The following is a 24,124-nucleotide window of genomic DNA, read 5'->3' as shown; positions in this document are numbered from 1 at the left end:
ATGTTTACTTGAAAGTTTTAAAATTAAGTTCTATAAGACATAAACAGCGACAAAACAGATACTTTCAGCAACATTTCATAGCCACATACCAAAATTTCAAGGATTAACTCACAATGTTCTAATTTCTGCAATCTGATTGAAATCAGTCTTTGTTTTCTTTCTCAGTGCTTGAGTTCTCGCTTCTAAGCAGACATGAAGAAGTAGTAGTGGAAATCAGAACAGCAAATACTGGATTTCTGATGGCAACTATAAGCTTGTTTCCTTCTGAATTAGTTTAAAAAAAAAATTCTTCCTCTACTTTTCTTTCTTAACACAAAATTGAAAACATACTATAGAGTTTTTTCCTTGCTTTTTCCACTTAACGTCTTCCCATGTCTTTAAACATACCCCCAAACATAATTTACAATGGCCACTATATAGGAATTCTACGGTAATATTGTCTACCTGTTTTCTACTTTGGGGATTTTAAATTGTTTCCAATCTTTGGCTCTTATTGCTGGAATGAAAATTCTTATGCATAATTATGTTTGCATTTCACATTATCTAGGATAAATCCACAGAAATTAATTTATTACTTCAAATAGTAAAAACATTTCTATAGTTGTAAAAAACAAATTGCTTTCTATAACGATTTATAAATCTTTATATAGATTTATAAAGATTAAGATTTCTGTAAAGATTTACATTTCCATCAGTCTTCGAGAATGTCAATTCACTGCATATTAAAAAAAGTGGACACTCTCTTTTATAAAAACCTGTCCATTTAAAATATTAAAAATAATATCTCATTGCTTTACTTAAAAACTTTTCAGTAAGACAACTTTTTTATGCTAGTATTTATAATTCTACCCTTTCAAATTGTCTATTTGGTCTTTTATCCATCTTTTCATTTTAGCGTTAGTTTTTTTCATGTTAAACTACTATAACTCAATATAAAAGCATAAACCCTTATGACACCTAGAAATTTTTAATTTTTATGTTGTCCAACCAACTTTTCCCTTTGTGATTTTCCCACTACTTTTACGCATAGAAAATTCTTTCCCATTTCAACATAACCATTGACATATTTTCTTTTAGTTCTTTTGTTTCATTTTGACATCTATATTTTTAAAACACCTGGAATTTATTTTTGGCGTGGTATGAGGATGATGATTTAGTATCTGATAGCATGAGAGCCCATTCATCATTATTTCCAAAATTTTCCTGCTTATTTTTCCAGATTAACTTTTAAAATCACTTTGTCAGGTATCCCTCCTCCCATTACCCAGAAAATCTTATTTAGAGTCTCATTGAAGTGACAATTAAACTATAAATAAAAATCAGGAAGAATATATATAAAAGAACGTTGAATACTGGTGCTATCATGTGTCCTTATCTTGGACCTGACTGTCACGGAAATACTTCCAGTATCTCACTTGTTCACCAATACATGGGCTTTTTGTTTCAGACAGGAATTTCTTTTTTCCTTCTTTTTTTTTTTTTTAGTGTACTAGAGAATTCACCTTCCATTTTTATAACTAAATCTTTAACTGAACATAGATTTTGTATTTTTTGAAATGCCTTTGTGACATCTTTTTGGGACAATGTGTGCTCTTATTCTCCACCCTCTAGATCTCATGTAGAAACAGGTTTCTTAATAGTAAGCCATCCTTTAATTTCTGTCCTTAAGTCCTACTTATAGCGGTGTATTATTCTTTAATACATTGACGATTTGGGGTTGTTTGTGCTTTAGTTAACATTTTTACATATAAACATTTCTAGTCTAGTGCCTTTTTGAAGACAAATTTTTAGATAACTATTAAAATTTCAACGATTACTATTTCAATTAGATGTTCAACTTCATTTCACGTATATTTTCCCTGAAGAACATTTGGAGATTTACAAATCTGAGTTTCAATTTTTAAAATCTCATTTCCATTTACTAAACACTTATGTTTTCTAATTTGGTGTATTTATGATTTTCATTTTTGCTTTTGTTAGGTATCTTAAATATTTGTCCCTTATATTTCCTGTCTTCCCTGTGTTTGCCAAGAATCAATTATTTACCAAATCTCCTTTCTGTCTCATAGTCTAAATATTTTCACTTACTTGCAAAATGAATCTTAAGGTGTTTTGTGTTGTGCTGTGCCATTAACTCAATTTGTAAAGTGTCTATTTCCATTTGTACTTGGGGCAGGCTGCAATGAAGTGTTACGCCTTCTAACCATTAACTAATTAGAAGGATCCTTATAGTCCTAGTAAGACCTAGTAAGACTTAGTAACTAGATCTGGTCTTAGGAAATTAGAAAACTATTTTAATTGTGTTTTTCCAGAAGACACTGCCCCAGTGTTTTTTATTATTCATTCTCAGCACTACATGAGCCAAATACTGCAAAACAAATTAAGTATGTTAGAGGGAAGAGACAAAATGGAAGAAACAAATTGAATGTTGGAAACTATAATGTTTAATACAATGTAAATATAAACAATTTAACTTTACTAAAATTAGAAAAAAATACACTTCAGAAGCCACATGTTTCTTTTTAGGAATGATAATCAGTGGTGAAACTCATTTTCTGTATAATTGATATTCGTGTGTCTTTCGATTTGCCCTTTTTTTTAGTCCATTAGATTCCTGGTATATTGTTACCATAATTTGACTTGCATTTCCTATGTAATTTGTGTATATTTTTCAGAAATGTTGATTATCTCCATTGTTCCCTATGAAACTCATATGGACATTTTTATAAAAGCACTTTCTTTGAAATGCATTTTCCATATTATACGTAAGTGGGCAGGGAAAGCTTTTTAAAAAATGTTAAATATCTTTTATTTTTACTCCTATGATTTACCCAAACTCATAATGACTCTACTAGTCAATAGATATTCTTAAATAGAGAACATCCCACGTAATTTAGGAAGCCTCTTCAACTTACACATTTTTTTTTTTTTTTGGGTACCCATTACTGTCATAGGCAGACAGATTATCTGTTTAATTTTTTATGTCTATATCATTTTGCCCTTTTTCACAAATCACATTTTGAGTATAGCATACATAAATATATTACATGTACATATGCAGTATCCACATATCATAAGTATACTGCTCATCAACTTACACTTTTCCCTCAGAAGTTTACACTTTCCATCCAGTGACCATAAGAAGTATATTATTGATTTCTCTGAATTCACTTTTGAGATCTTCAGGTAGAGACAGGTAAGCCGCATACATTTTTTATGATAAAGACTAATTCATATACATACATACACACACACACACACACACACTCTTCTCAAGTAGGACTACTAGAATAATTTCTAACAGACTATGAAATTCATATTGTCAAATATGTAACCACCATGGTACAGGGAGAGTTTAAAAGTAAGATGGAGAACTGGGGGCTAGAAACGTCTCACCTGCTTTCCATCCAGTGTGCAGAGCCTCTTGACCACTCCTGAGTCTAGTTTAATGGCTTCGGTGATATCTGTTAAGACCTGTTCAAAGGAATGAGCAGTCTTCTTATTTAGAAGGATCCGCACGGCTTTTCTAGGCTTCACTCCACTTCGAATCACGGTCACTAATTTGGGTTTGATGAAATCTTTACTTTCCTTCACTTCACTTTTCACAGAGGAGGGAGCAGCCAAGGCTCGGGTTGTCCCACCCTTGATGTTTACAGACCAGTTCGGATTAATATTTTTGGTGTAATCAACTTTACGAAATGGTTCGTTCGATGCACACACGTAACTCTCACCTAAAAAGCAAAAATCAATTTTATTAGCATGATTATCCCCACTACAGATGCATTGTATCTGAACGAATGCTGGAGACCCACTATGTGAACTGATGCACTTCATAGGTTCACTGAAAGGGCATTCACATCCTTTTCCTTGGGCATTCTCTCCACTCTCTCTTTCTTTTTAATAGCATCTAGAATGATTTTGAGATAATTACATACATTACAAAATGAAAAGCACTGGACAAAGAAACTATTGAGAGATCCAGGTTTTACTTTGACCAAACGTGTCACCCTAATAGTTCCTCTACTCTTTGGTTCTCAATATCATCTGTAAAGTGAAGTTGTTAACCCAGATGAATTCTAAAGTACTTCCTACTTCCAAAAGTCTACTAACTTAATTTTTTAAAAAATATCATTCTGGAAGAAATAACTATCACAATATAATATATTCACGTAAAAAAATAAAACTATTTTCCTCTTCTTTACAATTACAGATTTCAGTCCTAATCAAAGACTATATCTTCACATAGCTAACTAAATTATATTCAGTTACAGGTTCATTTATTCGATTAATGAAGCACTGCAAAAACGAAGGAAGAGTTTTGATAGCTCAAAGAAACATACCTTAGGCATTTTTTTCCTTAATTAAAGAATGTGAATTTAAAATAATTAGTTTAAATAGACAATCTCTTCTATATCTACCTAAATGGGAAAGAACGTTAAGTAGTTAAAACGATGTAGTTATCACTCATGCAGCCTTCAGCTTAATTTTTTTTAAGTAAAACATAAAAACTATATTATTTGTCAGTTGGTTTACTGACTCAATGTTCATTAATTTTAAATTCCAAAATCACATGTTGAAAAATCATAATTCTTCATAATTATATGTTGAAAACTCATAATTCATAACTATATGTTTAAAAATCATAATTTTTCTTTCAGTAAACTCAGAAGTCACTGAATTGTTTTAGTCGTAACTTTTTAATATATAAGATAAGGGGGTTACATGGTAAGATTTTCTCTAAGATATCGTCTAACTCAAAGAGAAATCCATTATTTTTTCACATATTCAGTATAATCTCATTCTTAACATAACAATTACACAATACAAGCCTTATATGCTGCAAATGCTTAAAACAAAAATAACCAAAATAGTGAAAGAGAATTCCTGCGGAAAATCTATTAATATAAATATTATATTTAACTATTATCAAGAGGTTCTTCAAATCCTGAATAATAGAGAACTCAAAAACTCCCAACAGCACATGAACAAGTCAGCAAAAGATCAGGCAGACGTGGAGCAGTCTTCCATTTAAAGGTATAATGAGGCCACTGCCCCTGAAAACTAGGGAACCAGCTGCAGCTTTAACGATGCTTCTACACCAATCATCGGAAGTCCAGCCCAACCATCACCATTCAGCGATTTTTCATCTCTGTAGGTTTATCTAAATCATTTTTCACAGTGTAATTGTGTGGGAAAATGCACGTAATTTCAAAAATAGGTATAAATTTAATAAAATATAACTATAGGGGGCCAGCCCCGTGGCCGAGTGGTTAAGTTCGCAGGCTCCGCTGCGGGGCCCAGGGTTTCACCCGTTTGGATCCTGGGCGCGGATATGGCACTGCTCATCAGGCCATGTTGAGGCGGCATCCCACATGCCACAACTAGAAGAACCTCCAACTAAAATATGAAACTATGTACTGGGGGGATGTGGGGAGAAAAAGCAGGGAAAAAAAAAAAGATTGGCAACAGTTGTTAGCTCAGATGCCAATCTTTGGAAAAAATACATATATATACACATAACTATACATCACATGCATGTATTAATGAGCTAAAATAAACAATTGTGATTTTCCTTTAACTTTACAGAGAAAGCAACTCTCACACTGAAAAGCTCTTCTTATTTTCACCTATGATAAAATTTAATTGTATATTCTGACCTAAAATATTAAGATGGAAGAAAAAAAAAGGAATCTCAGGAAGCAAAAGTGACTTTTTTTTTTAAGGGCAGGAAGAAGTCAGCTGGGGGAAAACTTTTCCAAATATAAAAAGAAGAGACAAGGGCAAAAAGAAACAAAAGAAAAGCAAATTTAATATGTCAGTTTCCTTGATCAACCTAGTCCCTGCACAGCTAATAAATCAACCAAGACAGGTGCCTTTTAGATTCCTCTGTATTTTGCCTCTTTACATGGGTTCAGAATATCAGAATGAAAATAGGTAAAGGAAGCTTGTCTTTTAATTTATTTGTGTGTGGTTACAGAAAAATTTTAATTCTCTCCCTCTCTCCCTTCCTTCCTTCATAATGTTTCTATTAAAAACTTGTGGATCAGTTCTGTAATAAAAATGTAAAGTTTTGAACTAGGGCTGGCAAATGTCTGCTAGACAGAGCCTCACCCTTTGCCTGTACCCATGGCCGACCCAAATTATAGTTTACGGGGTACTCTTCTGTTACACCTAGACTCCCCCTCACAATATGCACTGAGCGCCTACTATGCGCCAGCCCATGTGCTAGGCACTGACATGATATGAAACCCACTTTGGCATCCCTGGCACTCAACATTTCAGCACAAAGCTTCCAGACAGGGTTTTGAGATCAGACCTGTGTTTCTGCATAATGGGTGCATAAATCCCCACAATACAGATGTCATACCTTGATAACAGCAGCCATCAAGATACTCAGGCTAGCTTCCCTAGTTATGTCCCCACCCAGATCAAACAACCTCCTAACTGTAATTTTGTCACTTACATAGATTTGCCTATAGGGAGAGAATATGCTGACAAAAGAATTTAAGATTTTGGTTGCTTGGGAAGTTAACAGCTCTTGCTGTTAATTAAACAATAAATTTTTGTTCTCTGTTAGATACTAAGCACATACAAAATTAATTAGAAGCAATCAGCATCCTCCCAACCAGATTCATGCTACTGAAGGGATTCTTATTTAAGATTTGCTACCCTCCTGCTAACTTGTCACTTCTCCCTTCCTCTCCATTCTAATGAGGAACATCACTTCCTACTCAAAGTAGTCAGTAGAAACCTAGGCATCATCCTTCACTCTCCAGGCTTCCCTACACACTACCTTCTGATACCAAGTTCTGTCCACACTATCTTCTAAATATTTCTAAAACTGCCCCTCCTCTCTGCTCTCATTGCCACCCACTTCCCACCTGGATCAATGCAAGAATCTTCTGTTTTCTGCTCATTCCCCGGATATATAACAAGTTTTCCAAATGACACTGCATTTTATACTACTGATACAGCTGGAAAAATATATCCTAAGGTAATAAGTCTTGATATACTGATAAAATATTACATTATGAGAGAATTTTTTAAACTCTTACCAATACATATTAAAATTACACTCACCAAAACAAGGAAAGGATAAGCATCTCATTTAAAAATTAGAGTTAACTAATTAAAAAAAGATATATGCACCCCTATGCTCATTGCAGCAATATTTACAATAGCCAAGACTTGGAAACAACCTAATTGCCCATCAACGGATGAATGGATAAAGAAGATGTGATATATACACACATGGAATACTACTCAGCCACAAAAAAGATGTAATCATGTACTTTATGACAACATGGATGAACCTTGAAGGTATTATGCTAAGCGAAATAAATCAAAGAAAGAAAGACAATTACTGTATGACTTCACTCATACATGGAAGATAAACAGATATGGAGAACAGACTGGTGGTGATCAGAAGGGAAGGGGTGAGGGCAAAAGGGGTTAAAGGGGCACATATGTATGGTGACGGATGGAAACTTGACTTTTGGTGGTGAACATGATGCAGTCTATACAGAAGTTGAAATATAATGATGTACACCTGAAATTTATAGTGTTACAAGCCAAAGTTACCTCAATAAAATTTTTAAAAGAAATAAAAATTAAAGATATAAATGTATGTGTATATATCTCTCGTATATGGATATATGTAAAATAAAGCAGTCTCTGACATCCAGAATAGATCTGACGTTCACAGCCAGACATCAATGTTATTACAAGCTGGTCTGACACTCACAGACCTGAGTTCCTCTGTGGGATATAATCTCACAGAACACCTATTTCAGATGAAGTCATTCTGAGACTATGATAAAGTGACACAAAAACAAGGTCACAATGCAACCCACAAAATACCAAACATCTCCCTTTTACACTCAGTGAGTGACTGACACTTCTTTACCAACTACAGATTTTCCTCAACCTAGTCTGCCCTCCCTATAAATAAGATTTCATGAGATAACCAATCATAGAGTTGTCCCTCCTTCTGACAGTACCCAATACAGAATGAGTCCCTGCTTCCTTAGATCCTCCTGAACTTACTCAACCAAAGCCCAAACTCAATGATAGGTCTAACAGCCTCTTACTGAGATGTCCCGTGGTATCCTATAATGTCCATTCTTTCTTGCTGCAATAAGTAAAAAACTCCACTTCTTCAACTACAGGCATGTTCTTGGTCGTCTCTGGCTAAGAAGAATTGATATACATGCACACACACATACATATACTCTCTTTCTCTAATAACAGTTCTCTCTAATAAAAGTTCTTTGACCATAAGAGATTGGGAGGAAATCATTTTGAAAATTATGAACATGTGAATAATCCACACAAAAAGTACTTGCCTTCTGTGTAGGAGGAGGATGAATAGAAGCATAAGGTGGTTATACAACTTAAATGTTTTCAAGCACAGTACAGAATACAAAGTCTTTGAATTTCCTTTAAAACTCTCTACAGCAGCATGGCTATGGCTTCTTACCACTGACATTTTGTCCAAAGACACTCTGTATTACTTCATATTTAGCAGGTTGACAAAGGGTGCCTACAATTGTGTAATACAACCTGGGTATTTGTTAACCATTAACTTGCATCCTTACTCAACCAAACGAATTGCCTCCTATTGAGAGCCAAGGGGCTATTAAAAGCCAGGAAATCCCCACTCTTTTGTCCTCTGAAAACCTTTAATCCTACAAATCTATTTCAGTTTGTGTCAATTTTTCCCATCTCCTCTTCCTTTTCAGTGATAAGGGTACCCACTTCCCATTCAACATTAAGTCCCTCTACCAGGATTTGGGTTCTTCCCTCTCCTCATGCTGAGGTTTCAGGGACATTCCTCTCTCCTCTGTTTAACCAGACAGCCCTCTCTACAGGATTATATACAAGTGCCTCCCACCTTAAACACACACACAAAGCCTCCCGTCTCTTCATTCCTCATCCCACTCTACCTAATGCGCTTCTGGCTTCTATTCACTGCCAAGTTAAAAAGCACTCCTCATCTGTTTTTCTCCCACTTCCTCAGCCACTATTTGCTCTTAAGTGACTGCAGCATCACTCCCCTGGCTGAAATGCCCTGATCCCCAAGCACTTCTTTCCCAACTGTCAAATGCAAAGCATATCTTCTAATTTCAGTTGGTGTCTTCTGAGGGCACTGGACAACAGTTATGATTCTCTTCCTGTAAATCCTTCTTTCCTTAGCTTCCATGATCTCATTTCTTTTGTTTTGCCTCTTCTTTGGTTGCTCTTTCTTGGTCTGCTTTTCAAGATCTTCTTCTCCCAACCATCCACCGCATCATCTTTAGACTCTCCCTGAGCAGTTGCATTCACCCCCATGGCTTCAACTACCACCTATACCATGAGGACATCTCCAGTCTAGTCCCTTCTCTTGGGTTCAAACCACTTAAAGAACATCTCTACTAGATTATTTATGGATATCTCACATGCCACCTGGCTAAAACTAACTTCACTCTCCATTATTGCCACCCTGACCTCAAACTCTCCTCTTCCTGAATCCTCCAACTTGAAGGAAGTCACCACCTATACCGTCACCTAAGCAAAACCCAAGGCTCCTGCCTGTCTTCTCCCTTTCCCTACAGTCAACAGAATTGGCAAAACTGTTGACTTTGGTCTAAGCACCTCGGGAATCCATCTCCTTCAACCCTGTCTTCTCTTATTTCTCCCTAGATTAGAGTAGCTAAGTTCCCTATATTAGGCCTCACCCCCTCATCTTCCACACAGCTGTCACAGCAAGTTTTTAAAATGCAGATCTGATGTCTTTTGCCTGCTTCACTGCCTTTAGAATAAAGGCCAAACTCCTCAGCACATCATACACTTTCAGCCTCATCTCCCACCACTTTCCCACAGGTTCTTAAGTTAGTGTCATACCAGTATATTTACAATTTCCTTCCAGACTCATCATATCTTCTTATTCTCATTCCTTCTTATGTGCCTGAAATAACTTTCCTTCTCCTCCCATCTTGCCTCTTTTTTACTGACCAGTCAAGATTAAGCACCCCTGGCAAGGACATAAACCAATGAGAAGTTTCGTATATTGCCAGAAGGATTTTTTTTTTTTTGATTTTTCCTTTTTCTCCCCAAAGCCCCCCGGTACATAGCTGTGTATTTGTAGTTGTGGGTCCTTCTAGTTGTGGCATGTGGGATACTGCCTCAGCATGGCCTGATGAGTGGTGCCATGTCCGCACCCAGGATTCGAACCGGCATAACCCCAGCCTGCCGAAGCAGAGTGCATGAACTTAACCACTCAACCACAGGGCTGGCCCCAATTGCCAGAAGGATTTTAAATTGGTTCAATCCATTAGGGAAAATGGGGTGGCATTATCCAGTAAGTTGACAACATATACATCACATGACCCATAAATCCACCTTAGGAAAATGTCCTGGAGAAACTCATGCACATGAGCACCAGTATGTGTAAGAGTGTGTCTATGTGTGTGGGTGCATGTGTGTATGTGAATTCAACAATTCGTAGAAGTATTGCTCATGAGCCAAAGATGAGAATGAATCCACATGTCCATCAACAGAACAGATACATAGATTATGGTGTGATCATATAACGTACTACTATACAGTAAGGAAAAATAACAAACAAGAACTCTATGTGACAACTTGGATGAACTTTTCAAACAATGGTGAGCAAAACATGACAAACGAATACCTGCAATAAGATTCAATTTCTGTAGCGTTCAAAACAGACAAATTAAACTATATTGACTAGGGATGCCTTCATCGGTGGTAAAAATATAAAGAAAAGCAGGAGTCAAGGCCGGCCCCGTGGCCGAGTGGTCGAGTTTGTGCGCTCCACTTCGGCAGCCCCAGGGTTTCGCCGGTTTGGATCCTGGGCGTGGACATGGCACTGCTCAGCAGGCCATGCTGAGGTGGCATCCCACATGCCACAACTAGAAGAACTCACAACTAAAAATATACAACTATGTACCGGGGGGCTTTGGGGAGGAAAAGGAAAAATAAAAAAAATCTAAAAGAAAAGCAAGAGTCAGGCTACTGGTACCATGGAAAGAGTTGTAACCAGGAAGGGACACAGGGAGAGCATCTCAGGTTCTGGCAGTACTCTGTTTCTTGACATTGTTGGTCGTCACAAAGGTGTTCACTTCATAATGACTCACTGGGCTGTGCATGTATGTTATATGAGGTTTCTGTAGGTATATTATATTTTATAATTTTAAAATAAAATTTTAAAAACTACATCACTCTTGAGTGCTCTTTTTGTACCCTCAGCTTACAATGTCTTATCAGCTCATAATCATTTATTCTTTACCTGTCTCTTCCAGTGGTTCTTAGTGGAGAGTTTTTGTTTTTAATCAGGTGATTTTGTTGAGCATACAGATGCCCAGACCTCACCAGAGTCCAACTACACCAGGATCACTGGAAGGTGGGACTAAAACATGTAGGTAAGGTTTTTTAATTTCACAGCGACTCTGAAAACAATCTCTTCTTACAAGCCACTGCTTAGACTGGAAGCTCCTTGAAAAAACTGACTGTGCCCTCTTCCATCTACCTACATCGAGCACAGTACCCGGCGTGTAACAGGCACTCAAAACATGTTTGTTTAAATAACGCGTATTTCCAAAACAAATCTACACACCTCACTGGTTAGACTTGCATTACTTCTAGGTAGAACATTTGCATAGCGTGGCTGTTTACATAGAATGACCCTAGGAGGCTGAGACATTCTTAGGTCATGCCAGTCCATCAAATGGCAACCTAAGGCACAAAGGAAAACAAGCAGCATATGAGGACTGCTGAGTATCTACCAACATTTTTTCTTCACTATCAAAAGCATCAAGACTCCAGGGCTCTTTTTCGCTCCAGTAAATGTAATATGTCTTTCAATCAATGGAATATGCGTGTGTGTGTACACACTCACTCATATATCTATCTATATATATATAAAATATGTTTTTAATAGCTAAATTGCAGTAACTCTTCAACATTTAAAATGTGAATTTAATGTTACAAATTACAAATAGCTACATGTAACCTTATGCAGTTGGAAATTCAACAACAGTATGTTTTAGCCTACTTTTCTATCAGTTACTGTAAAGTCTCCTATCTACCTCTGGTAAATATTTACATTAACTGCTTAACACCATTAATTAGTTTGCAATTACAAACTATTTTGACATTCACGGCAGAAAATCAGTTATACAAAATTTAGACATTGAGACCACACCTAACTCCTGGAGGCGAAGCAAACACCAAACTTCACAATGAAAAGGAAAATATGTTTATAAGTCTAAAGTACAAGGACTCTTCAAGCTTCAGAAACAGCCCCTCCCCACCCAAATACACAGATTTGAATATGGTGACACAGAAAAGGAAAGACACAGAGAAAAGAGGAGAAAGCACAGCTGACACTGTAGGTCTAATATCAGCAAAAATCTTAGGAACCTAAATTCTTTCCTAACTTCCTGAACTGAGGAAAAAAAATTTCCAAAGGAAGGTAACCAAGAAAAATAATCTGAATATGTTGCATCTATAAGACAGTTTCAAGTCCTTCAGGAAATACAGCATTTGTGAGACGTCTTGTCCTACTGGGTGGATTATAATGTGCATATCTCCATCTAAAACACCTCAGAAATGAGTTTCCACACTCAGTTGGTTAAGAAAAATACAGGGTGAGGGTAAGTAAGGCTGATTCAGTATTCTGCTGTGGCGAACAACTTAATTGGGCTTTCTATCCAAACTGTACAGTGCCCAGAATTTAAACTTATAGGATCAGTGGAGTAACACAAAGTGCGCTGCTCTGGCCTGGATGCTGTTGCCACTCTGCACTCATTTGCTGTGTGCTGGACCATTGCTGTCAAATTCACAAAATGAATATAATTGCCTTTCCCAGCTGTACAGTCTGTGACACCTTCCACTGAGAAGGGGGAACAAAATGTATTTTGAACATCTGAATATCTGCGAAGAGGTATGCCCACAAATCCATGTTTCAGCATTGAAATTTAACTTAAGACAAAAGAAATTAGGTGAAAGTAAAAACAAAAATCTCCTACTCCCTAACCAAAAAGCTGTAAAGCTTACTACTTAAAAAGAAATTGTATCTAGTCTCCTGGTCGGATGGAAGCTATAGATCAGATCCATTATCTGTCTTTTTGTTCCTCACACCTGAACCAACTATATCCCACAATCTACAAGAGTTTACCATGGCAATTTTAATTCTCTGCTTATTTTGATGATAAGACTTAAAATGTTTACATTACCCTTTTCTGGAACATCTGAACGATTGCGTCTAAATTAAGTACAGCCAGGCCACTCTATGTCCACAGCCTCAACTCTTCTGGCATCAAGTAGTGTAATTTTGCTGGGAGTTAACGAGGAAAAAGTAGACTTATATGTAAAAGACATGTTCACAGCAAGTTAAGGCCAGAGGACATAATTTTACTCTGTAGGAATAAAGGATCATTAGCAGTGCAAAACTAACTCATTACCTAGCATTCTGAAATACAATACACCAAACTCAACATGTGGTACCATGGCCACATTGGGAACACCAATTTAGTTTGAGCAAATGATATCTGTAGCTTTTCATTGCTCTTTTGCATTTTTTTTTGGCTACACAGTTGTGTTGGTATTTACGTTACCAATTTTGGGGGTTTGTATCAGTGTGTAAAACCTACATGCACAAAGGTACACCTACTTTCATATTTGTAAATATTTAAGGGACAATGTAATTAAAGTAATTAAGGTAATACTGGGCTTCTGCAACTTGGCTGTTAGATTTTTACATTGTTTCTCATTTTTAAGTATCTTAAACATTGCTAAAGTTTGAGAAATATTGCAATCTTAAGGGTATTAAGAGAGAGACTTTTAAATCAAAATGTGCCCACCCATCGAATAATATTTGCAAATAAACTGGTGCTTAATAGATAAAGTGTCAGTCTTTCAGTCAGCTCACCACCCGAGCAGAGGTAAAACTTTCCTCGACAGAGCTTCCCCAACTTCTGGACACCTTTGCTTAATACCTTCCTCCTTCATCCCATAAATCTCACTGTGAGTCTAAGAGGAAGACTTGGTCTCAGTTTTAAGCAAGTAATGGATAATGAAGAAGGCTTGAAAAGATTCAGTGCAAGTGATGAAGGATTCAGAAACCAGATTTTATCCAAAAACAGAGGTGATGTTCAGAGATGGGAGGGAAGGGGAAATAGTAGAAGAAAGCATGACCACTGTCTCAAAATGTCTGAAGGGCTGCCATGTAGAAACAGGATGAGCTTACAAAGCTCTAAACGGTGGCTCTAGAATTACAGGGGGGTGTTACAAGGACACAAATTTTGGTTTAAGATGCTGAGAACCACTACCATTTATTAAAGAGCCACTGCATGCTAGGACTGTGTTAAGTGTTTTATATACATTATAAGGTTCAAGTGGAATCTTTTAGTTATTGGCCTTGATCACTAATAAGAGATGAGTTTACATTGAGCTATTTCTCAAGTTTTCTCTCTCAGATGCTCGACGAACATGAGCATTAACCAGTAGTAAGTTTCCATAACTTCTTTTTTCTTTTTCTTGATTCTTTCTTTTTTTTTTTTTTTTTGAGGAAGATTAGCCCTAAACTAACATCTGCTGCCAATCCTCCTCCTTTTTGCTGAGGAAGACTGGCCCTGAGCTAACATCCGTGCCCATCTTCCTCTACTTTATACGTAGGACGCCTGCCACAGCACGGCATGCCAAGCAGTGCTATGTCTACACCTAGGATCTGAACCAGTGAACCCCAGGCCACTGAAGCAGAATGTGCACACTTAACCGCTGCACCACTGGGCTGGCCCCCTTTTTCTTGATTCTTTAGCAGATGAAGCAAAATACAGTTAAGTAAAGTGACCAAAATGACGGGTAATGGTATTGGGGAAGAGAGCACCAATCACTGCCTTTAAGAAATAATTACATTGTTATTATTTAAAAATTAACAAAGTAATCTGAAGTTTGTAAGACATACATAGTGAAGAAGAGAGAAATCAATGACAAAATTGTATAACTTCTATTGTGATATACTTTGCTTGCAAGTGATTATAATTTAATCAACATATAAACAACAGGTAACATAGTAGGTCATAAATGTAGGTTATTTTAGTCACTTTGTTTGAGATGTTAGTAAATGTTATAGTGTAATCAAAAGAACTTAAGTTGATCTCACAAACCAGTATTTTTCCCATTCCTCCAGTCTATAACATAGTAGCTTCTGACAGATTACAATATAACTAGTCTACTACTTTAGGTTGCAGAAGACATGGCAAACAGAATAAAATACCCCAGACTAAAATAAAAATTATAGCATCTCTCTTTTTTTTTTTTTTTTTTAAAAAAAGATTTTATTTTTAGCCCCCCGGTGCATGGTTGCACATTCTCAGCTGTGGGTCCTTCCAGCCGTGGCATGCGGGACGCCGCCTCAACATGGCCTAATGTGCGGTGCCATGTCTGCACCCAGGATCCAAACACACGAAACCCTGGGCCGCCGAAGCAGAGTGCACGAACTTAACCACTCGGCCACAGGGCCGGCACCCTATAGCATCTGCTAAGGAATGAAAGAGTATTCATCTAAATTCTAGCCTTAAAGTATTTCCAACTCACAGAATTTAAAAGGTGCCAGATTGTATTAAAATTATATATGAAATAAATTTGCTGAAGACAATGCTTCAAATAAGAAGAAACACTAAAGGTGAACAAAACTAAGTTTTAGTTATGTCAGAGAACTAACTCAAAACAGACACTGAAAATATTAGGGGACTCAGAATAATCCTAGGATTTAAATACACACAAGAAATAAAGGTACAAGAATTTGGTTATGACAAATGTCTAAAGAGAAAAATCAAGTCAGTCATCTCAGACACTAGTGAAATTAATAAACTGCTAAAGTGTAAATATATCATCATTTTTCTTGGATAAAAACTTAGTTAAAAACTGAAATATGAAGGGTCAAGGAATATGTGCCTTTTGCATGAACTTATTCTACCTCCACATATCTAGCCAACTGTCCAGCTGGCTGTCTTAACTAAGAAACATTTCTTAAAACACCTATATTCACCTATTCACACCTATTAAATATCTTATATACGACACAAAAGTAAAAGTAATCATCAAACATCATGTGCCAGAAGTATTTGCTGCATGGGATAAAGAAATGAACAAGATGATCGTGGTCCCAGCCTTCACGAGGTTTGTACTTCTCCCTTTCCTGAGAACATTCTATGGAGAAGATCCTCCTGTAGGTTATTGAGGGTTCTAAGAACTCCACCTAAACCTAGATAGCCACATCTGATCACAAAATCTGGCCAACTTTTAAAAAGGGACATAGAACCAACAGAGCCAAGTTCATTTCTCTTTCCCACTCCCAAAAGCATTTCCCAAGATCACTGAACTTGAAAGAGGAAAAGGGCCTTAGCAATTATCTAACTTCATTCTACAGATGAGGAAACCAAGTAAGGCAACTCTGCAGAATTTGAATGCACAGACCCTACTTAGCAGGTATATAGGATAATGCATTTTATTTCAGGAGCCATACACGAAACATCCTAAAACTTTCATTACACCTACAGTGACTGAAGAACTACTGCAATCTTCATTGTCCACATATAAATGATTAACAGATTTGGCTGCAGAAGTGATGGAACCCTGGACTGTTGATCTATAACAATCTATGTAACCCTCAGGGGTAGGAATGAACCCCATTTCCTCACAGGTGGTAGAACATAGCACTTAAGAAGATAGAAGTTCAAAAGCCAGAGAAGAAGGGCCTCTAGTTCCAGCCCCACCTCTTACCATTGGTGCCAGGAGGCAATTTTTTTATCCTGAGCCTCAGCTTCCCCATCTGTAAAATGAAGGAGACAATAAAGCCATATATCCAGGGTATTATTAAGAGTTGAATGAGAAGAAACATATAAAGTACCTCATGTAATGATTGCATATAACACATCTAATAAATGGTAGCAAAGCTGAGAAGACAAGGATCCCTAATTCTTAGGGTAGTGATTTACTTTATCAGTAGAAGAGATAAAAACAGAAATGGTAGGAGCATGGGCGGTGGTGTGGATGAGGAGAAGAGACCCAGCCAGGCAGTACAGACCCATGGCAACTGCCCTGGCCCTCTCTGCAATGAAGAAAGCAGTATGATAACCACTGCTTACGGGAATCTACTTTCCTTTATGTCCCATCACAGGATGATAAAATATCCGTTTCCATAGTTTAAAACCTCATGAAATATTGATCTTTTCTTATAATTACCAGAGTATCATTGTGTCATACTCTAATAAGAAATGCTCTCCCAAATAGTGCCTTTCTTCTCCCAACCCTTTAGAATTCTTTATTCTTCAAATGAAAATTTCTCTTCCCATTACCTCTGGAAAGAGCTTATTATGCAGCTATTTTATAGCCATTTGAATCTGTTTTAAGGAAATGAGATGAAGAGAACAATCAGATTGATAGAAGCAGGTATTATGGAAGAGTCATTCTCTCCACAATGATGAGTTAGCATAGCATCTTTGACTTATCTGAAATATAATCCAATTTTTAAAAATATATCTTTTCACAGATATATAGGAACAACCATATTCAAACTTCCCTTGGTAACCAAGGGACTTAGAGGTAAAATCGTTTTCTAGGCTATTTATTCAATGAATTTATTGTGTGTCCAAGATCCCAGACCTCAGGATGTTCTCAGTTTAATGCAAAAGATAGACCCAATATACCAATATTATAAAGGTAAGTGTTATTATAGAGGTAAAGAAAAATGCTGTGAATAAGCAGAGGGAAGAGCTATAAGCTTGACCTCAGGCCTTGGTTCCAACATCTGTTCCTCTCGGAAGCCTTTTTCGTTATCCCGGCCAATGTGGCCCTCCTGACCTCATCTCATTACCACTTCATTTACAGCACTTCACAGCTGGAACCATCTTTGCATGTGTGTTGTGTGTGTGTGTACACACTCACTATCTCTCTCCCTCTAGAATGTGAGCATCTTGAGGGAAGAAATTATGCCCCCAGCACACAGAACAACAAATAGGCTCTCGATCAACAACTATTTGAGACCAATATGCCTGAGGTCTGGGAAGAGACTTCATAGAGAGGTAATATTTGAACCAGGTCTTGAAGAATCTAGGAGTCTGCCAGGTAGAAAAGGCTTTGCAGATCTAAAATTCAATGTTAAACTGCCATGTCTAATTACCATATACACCTCTAATGTGTACTGCTTTTGACTTTCTATGAGCAAACATCTTGTAATTCATGGGTTTATGTTTCTTTCCTCACCATAACAAGTTCCAAGAGCTCAGTTTTCTATTACTACCATAAAAATCTATGTTACGGAGGGGGGAAAACCCCTATAATTTGGGTTCTTTGGGAGACTCATTTTTACTTAAAGCCTTTCTCAGTAACTGCATTTTAGTTTAACATCTTCAGAGATTGACTAAACCAAACAGATTCAATAAACTAGACTTAGTAGGAGAACCTCAGAAATTTCAAGTGCTTGATTTCTTTAGAACTGATTTTTCTTAAATTCAACTTATTTCAACCTAATTTTCAAGTTAACTTAACGGAAGAATGGAAGTATCACTTATCAAAATAATCAAAATTCTCTTATGTGCCCCAAAATTCAATAACTTTATTTATTGTTGACTGAGTAAATAACATAAAATGACATTTTACCTTGGAATGAGAGAGGCAGAGACAGGTAGCTAATAGTTTTTTGGCTCCTGACAAACACTTCATGAGAACCATACACCCATTCCCTGCTTGGTACAGGACATCTGCAGCCTCATCAATTTTCTAGAAGATAGGTTCTGGGTAGGGAAAGGAAGCCCAGGCCATCAAACACTCAGTAAATAACTACTTAGGTAGGGGAAGGATATATACTTTTAGATTAGAAGGGATCTAACTTAGAGAGGTGATCTGCCAATCTGTCATTCAACAGAAAAGGACACTGAGGTCCGGAGAAGTGAAGTGAATTTTTCTCAAATCCACATTCAGTAAAACCCAGGGATCCTGACCTGGTCAGGCACTGTGTCACTGTTTCTTGAGCATATCTCTTCAGGACACCAAAATTTTACAAATATAGCCAAAATGTCCAGACGGGGAGAATACTCATGGAACAAAACTAAGACTAGGAGTTCTGACTCTCACCCTTGATCATGAGAACTTAAGAACAAGTCACCTGGACATCCTCGGTCATCTATCGGAGATGCTACAAGCTTGGTTGACTCATGGCCTCAGGCAGCTCAACCTGATTTTCCCAACATTAACTGTTTTACTCACAGTTTTCCTCAGAGAAAGGTCTTCATTCAGTTTTAGAATAAACAGGATTACAGGGATGCACAGCACCAATTCAGTGAAATTAATCTAGCAAAGGAAGATAAAGCAATAGGCTGAAGACGCCTGCCGGTTTGGTGTAGCACAGGAGGAGTGCCAGCCAACACCTGAACACTGTTCTTAGTCTCTAGAGACTCTCAAGGTCAAGGGCAGAAGAAAAAATCTGGGTCATGCAAATTTCTTTTGTCATCTGAGTTCAATAGCATTGAGCCTCTGAATGAGTGTTCATGCCGGGCTGTCTTGAGTCATCACTTTCTATTCTTCACTAAAAATATTTTAGAAGAATGGTTTAGGAAAAACAATATCTCCTAAACTACAAATTTCACTGGATTGAAGACACAGAGGAGAGGACAGTCAAACATAATGGTGTAAAAAATAGGATCAGAGAATCTTTATTAAAAACAATGAACTAAGATAAAATAGTCAATTTTGACAGCATGGGCAATACCACAAACCTATTTTTACTGATGCAAATAATAATGTCATAGTAGCTTGTTGCTTCTTCTACATGATAAATCTGAACATCTGCACAATTCTAAGTAAAAGTTGAAACTATTTAAATTTTGAACGACTGATATTAAACATTGATGATTCTTTCTTAAAAACTGCCTTGCAGGGCTGGCCCCGTGGCCGAGTGGTCAGGTTCGCGCGCTCCGCTGCAGGCGGCCCAGTGTTTCGTTGGTTCGAATCCTGGGCGCGGACATGGCACTGCTCATCAGACCACGCTGAGGCAGCGTCCCACATGCCACAACTAGAAGAACCCACAACGAAGAATACACAACTATGTACCGGGGGGCTTTGGGGATAAAAAGGAAAAAATAAAATCTTTAAAAAAAAAAAAAAACAAAAAAACAAAAACTGCCTTGCAACAGGATATCCCACACATTTTGTGAGAAACTTAAGACTTAGACAAAGGTCCATTGTCAGAGAGAATGCCTCTATGACAAAAGAAGTGAACAAATTTTCTTCTTTTGCAGTAATTTTATTATATTGAACAATGCCTGAAACAAGTGGGTAATTGGCTCAGTTAGGAAAACATTTCTGTTGTACAAATGTTTGTTATAACTGTATTATTGTTTACCATACTGTGGAGTAATTTGGACCCTACACATACTTATGGTCCCCCATCCCTCAAAATCAGTGAATGAATTATTGGAAGGAAATTTGTCAACCTTCAATTTAGAGTTGAAAGTACAGTTTGAGAATTTGACTCAGTGGACCATGCACCGCCTGGGCAATGATAAACTCAACGTACGGTGTGTGCTCTTGTTAATTAATGTACATAATGGACATCTTGATCTTCTTCCCTATGGTGATATTCATCTTTGGAGTCCATTAATTTCATGTAGCAAATACACTGTTAAGATTACTTCAGAGAAGGATATTAAAATTGTTGTGTACCCTCAGACCACACCAGGCACAGTATCCCAAGGGCATGTGAGTAGGAAGTGCTCAAGTCATAGGCATTGCCTTGATCCTTCCACAGGGCTGCTAATTAGCCTTGGGTCAGTCAGAAAACTGGTTACTCAGCTTTGAAACTTCTAGGCAAATTTTGCTTTTAAGTATATAGCACGACAAAAAGTGATAAAGACCTTTTAACAACGTGTCTTCATTTTACTTATACTCTTCCTATTGTCATCACCTCCTGAGGAAGCCTTTATAACCAAAACACACACTTGATGAAGAGAACGTGAGCAGTCAAAAAAACACATATGTACACCAAAGACACAACTTAATTTTGGTTGGGTCCTCATGCAGCCAGGACAGAGAAAACTTTTGCTAACAGTGACTAAATAGAATACTCAACCACTTTCAGGATTCCTCAGTGTAGCTACATCAACTTATTAGAGGTAAACGGTAGATGAAAGAGCATATACTGCAGGTACCGGGTGACAAGGCATGTTGCTTAAGTTTCCTCATGAGTAAAATGGGCATAATGCCTTCAGAACATAAGAACATGATGAGATAATATAAGAAAAACAGTTGGCTCAATGTTCAGTTTCCTTTCCCTGCCAAGCCAACATTGCTATGACTACATGCAATGTGCCATTTGCATTAAGAAAGATGCAGGAGAGCAGACTGTAAACACGCAGTCAGCACAAACTTGGGTACTGTCTGATCTTTATAGGTACTGTGTAGACCTGGAAATATGTTCTTAACTACTTAGTAATGCTTTTTCTCCCCAAAAGGAAAGAAGAGTAAATATTGCAGGAATTCAAGCATGACACAACATACAGCCAAGTAGTCTCTTTGAGAAGAGCATAGCTGACTCCAGAAGATCAATAATTTATAATAGGGCCCAACTGCTGATTCCAATGGTCTCTATCATCCTAACTAGCTACTTTCAGTAGGGGAGGAGGCAAGAGAGACTGACCTTAATTCACCTCATTACCAACCAAAAGTGGAAAACCCTTTCACAGTGGTTCTCAACCTTGGCTGCGCATTCGAATCACCTGGGGAGCTTTTAAAACTCCAGGTGGCCAGACCACACCCCAAACCAATTACACGCGAATATGAGAGGGAGGGTGGTGGGAAGCACTGTATTTTTTAAAGTCCCCAGTGATGCAAGATGCAGCCAAGGTTGAGAACCACTGTCTGGGATCACCCTTCCTGACTTCATGTAACTTCTGCTGCAAGCCAAACCAGGACAGCCAACCTAGAGCATTTCACAACCACAGCTTCTGAATAGAGCACAACCCATACGCTGGACCACCACAGGTGCCTGCACCGAGGTCCACACAGAAGGCTGAACCACAGCTTATTAGCTAGAAGGGTACCCAGATCCTCACCGGAGAACCACTTTTTCAAATAGTTCGCACTTCAAAACACACACACAAGTTCGCCAATCTTGAGAGATGTCACCAACCAGAGCCCGTTAGGAATTTTTTCTTTTTAAGGCAAATCTCTTGGGGAAAATAAATACATGTGGGAGCGCGCCCCACACATAGAGCCTACGGAAAAGCAGACAGAAGCACAGAATTCCCAGGGCCGCCTAGAAAACACCCCGCGGGCTGTCCCCAGCGCGGGCCAGGCGTGTGCACGCGGGCCGGTGGCCACTGCACCTGCTGGGCCGCACCTGCCGCGCCGGGCCCTCCCCTCCTACCTTCCAGCAGCTCGTCCAGGCTGGTGACCTTCCTGCTGCCGTCGATGGTGTAGATGGTACGAACGCCCTGGGGCAGGTTCACGTTGTCCGACAGCGAGCGAGTGAGCTCCATGAGCAGCGCGTCGAAGGACCGGAAGCGGTCGCTGGAGATGGCAAACACCAGGCCCTTGAAGTAGCGGTCCCCATTCCGGTAGAAGCGCGCCTTCTTGGCCTTCTTCTCCGAGCTCAGGGCCTGCAGGGTCCGCGTGCGGTAGAAGCTGCAGTGGGCACTGTGCGCTGGGCTGGGGATGAGCCCGTTTCCCTTGGGGCCCGAGCTGCTGCTGCCCCCGGAGGAGCCGGGCGCCCCTCGCCGCGACCCCGGCCGCGGCCTTTTGTCCCGTTCCTCAAAGTGCTCCAGCTCAATACTCCTGGTGCTGGCCATCACGGCTGCTCCGAGGGCTCCCCACCAAAAAAAAGAAAAAGGTCCCAGCCAAAGCCTCCAGGTAGCCTACTGTTAATGCGAGAACCAGTTCAGGGCCGCAGGGCTGCGAGGGGCCTCAGGGCGCCGGGACACCTGGCTCTGGCATCCCGCCCTCTCCTTGCAGGTGGGGCCTCTGAGCCGCGGAGGCACCGGCCGCCTCGCGCCCCCCCTAAAAGTGGCCGCAGCGTCGAGCCGCCCAGCTTATTGTCCGGCGCGGCTCGCTTGGTCCTCCCGCCCGCCGGGGAGCCACACGCCCCCCAAGCGCCTCCTCCACCCAGCCACGCCTCACGACTCCCGCCTGGGAGCCGGGCCGGAGCCGCGAAGTTGGGCCTCCCGGGCCCGCGGGCGCACACAAAGCTCGGGCGCCCGCCGGTGCTCCCCGGCGCGCCGAGGGAGGGAGGGAAGGGCGGGGAGGGGCTGGGAGCGTGGGAGAGACGCCTGTCGCGGGCCCGCAGGGGCGTCGCGCCAGCCCGGAACCGCCCGTGCGCCCTGCCCGAGGCCAGGGATGCCGCGCCTCCGCTTCGCTCGTCCCCGGGCCCTGTCCGAGGGGCGGCGCGCGCTCGCTCGGGCTGAGAGGGCCGTGCGGGCCCCTTCCTCCCCCGGAGCCCGGCCCTAGCGGGAAATAACGCAGCCCGCCTCCTCCGCTGCCGGCCGGCCCGGCCCACCGGCGAGCATCCCCGCCTGGGCCCGACTATGCCGCCCGCCCGGCCCGCTGTCAGGGCTGGAGGGGGCTTCCAGCCCCCCAAAGGCTGCCAAAACCCGGGACGGAGGGAGGTGGGCGCGGAGGAGGGGGCCGGACGGGTCGGCGCTGAGGCGCTGCAGCACGAGACGAGCGGCGCCTCCTGGGTCCTAGGCAGCCCCGACCGCCTGACAGCTACAAACCCGCGCGCTGCGCTAATGGGCGCAGCCGCGGCGCGCGCTCCTCCGCCTGGGAAGCGTAAGCGCGCAGGCCAAAAACCTACAAAGGAAGGAGGTTCAAGGGCAGGGATCACATCCCTTAGCCAGCTTCCAAATGAGGAACTGAGGCCGAACTACGGCAGAAACCCGAAACCTGGCGTTGAATTTGGGCACAAAATTTATTTTTTAAAAAGGAGATTTTGAGCTTTATTTAAAAATCCTTTGATAAATCAGTTTCCATTGCAGATTAGCTAACATGGTACGTTCCACAACTTTGAATGAATGAATAATCAGAAGTGATTGGTTTCTGAGGGATTTATTTAATCAGCAAATATTTA

The 24,124-nt window shown here is 39.7% G+C and overlaps 1 protein-coding gene across 8 annotated transcripts in view; it reads right to left on the bottom strand.

Annotated features, from left to right (window-relative positions):
* The window catches only part of DCLK2 (doublecortin like kinase 2), a 136,875-nt gene extending 113,825 nt beyond the window's left edge, over positions 1-23,050 (bottom strand). For 7 of the 8 annotated variants that reach the window (XR_006888048.1, XR_006888047.1, XM_046657492.1 and 4 more), the window contains exons 1-2: positions 22,430-22,850; positions 3,397-3,731 (exon numbers count right to left, since the gene is read on the bottom strand). Coding sequence is in view for 5 of the 8 variants with exons in the window: in XM_046657492.1 (XP_046513448.1) it covers positions 3,397-3,731; positions 22,430-22,850 (756 nt within the window). In the remaining 3 variants the exon portion in view is untranslated. Of the gene's footprint in view, positions 1-3,396; positions 3,732-22,429 lie in introns of all 8 variants that reach the window. The other variant, XR_006888049.1, reaches the window with a different exon arrangement.
* Positions 23,051-24,124: the final 1,074 nt, after the last annotated feature.

This window comes from Equus quagga, chromosome 3 (assembly GCF_021613505.1).
Source record: "Equus quagga isolate Etosha38 chromosome 3, UCLA_HA_Equagga_1.0, whole genome shotgun sequence".
Lineage (NCBI taxonomy): Eukaryota > Metazoa > Chordata > Mammalia > Perissodactyla > Equidae > Equus > Equus quagga.
Note: the sequence above shows the minus strand (reverse complement) of the source record. Positions and strands in the feature narration are given on the sequence as shown.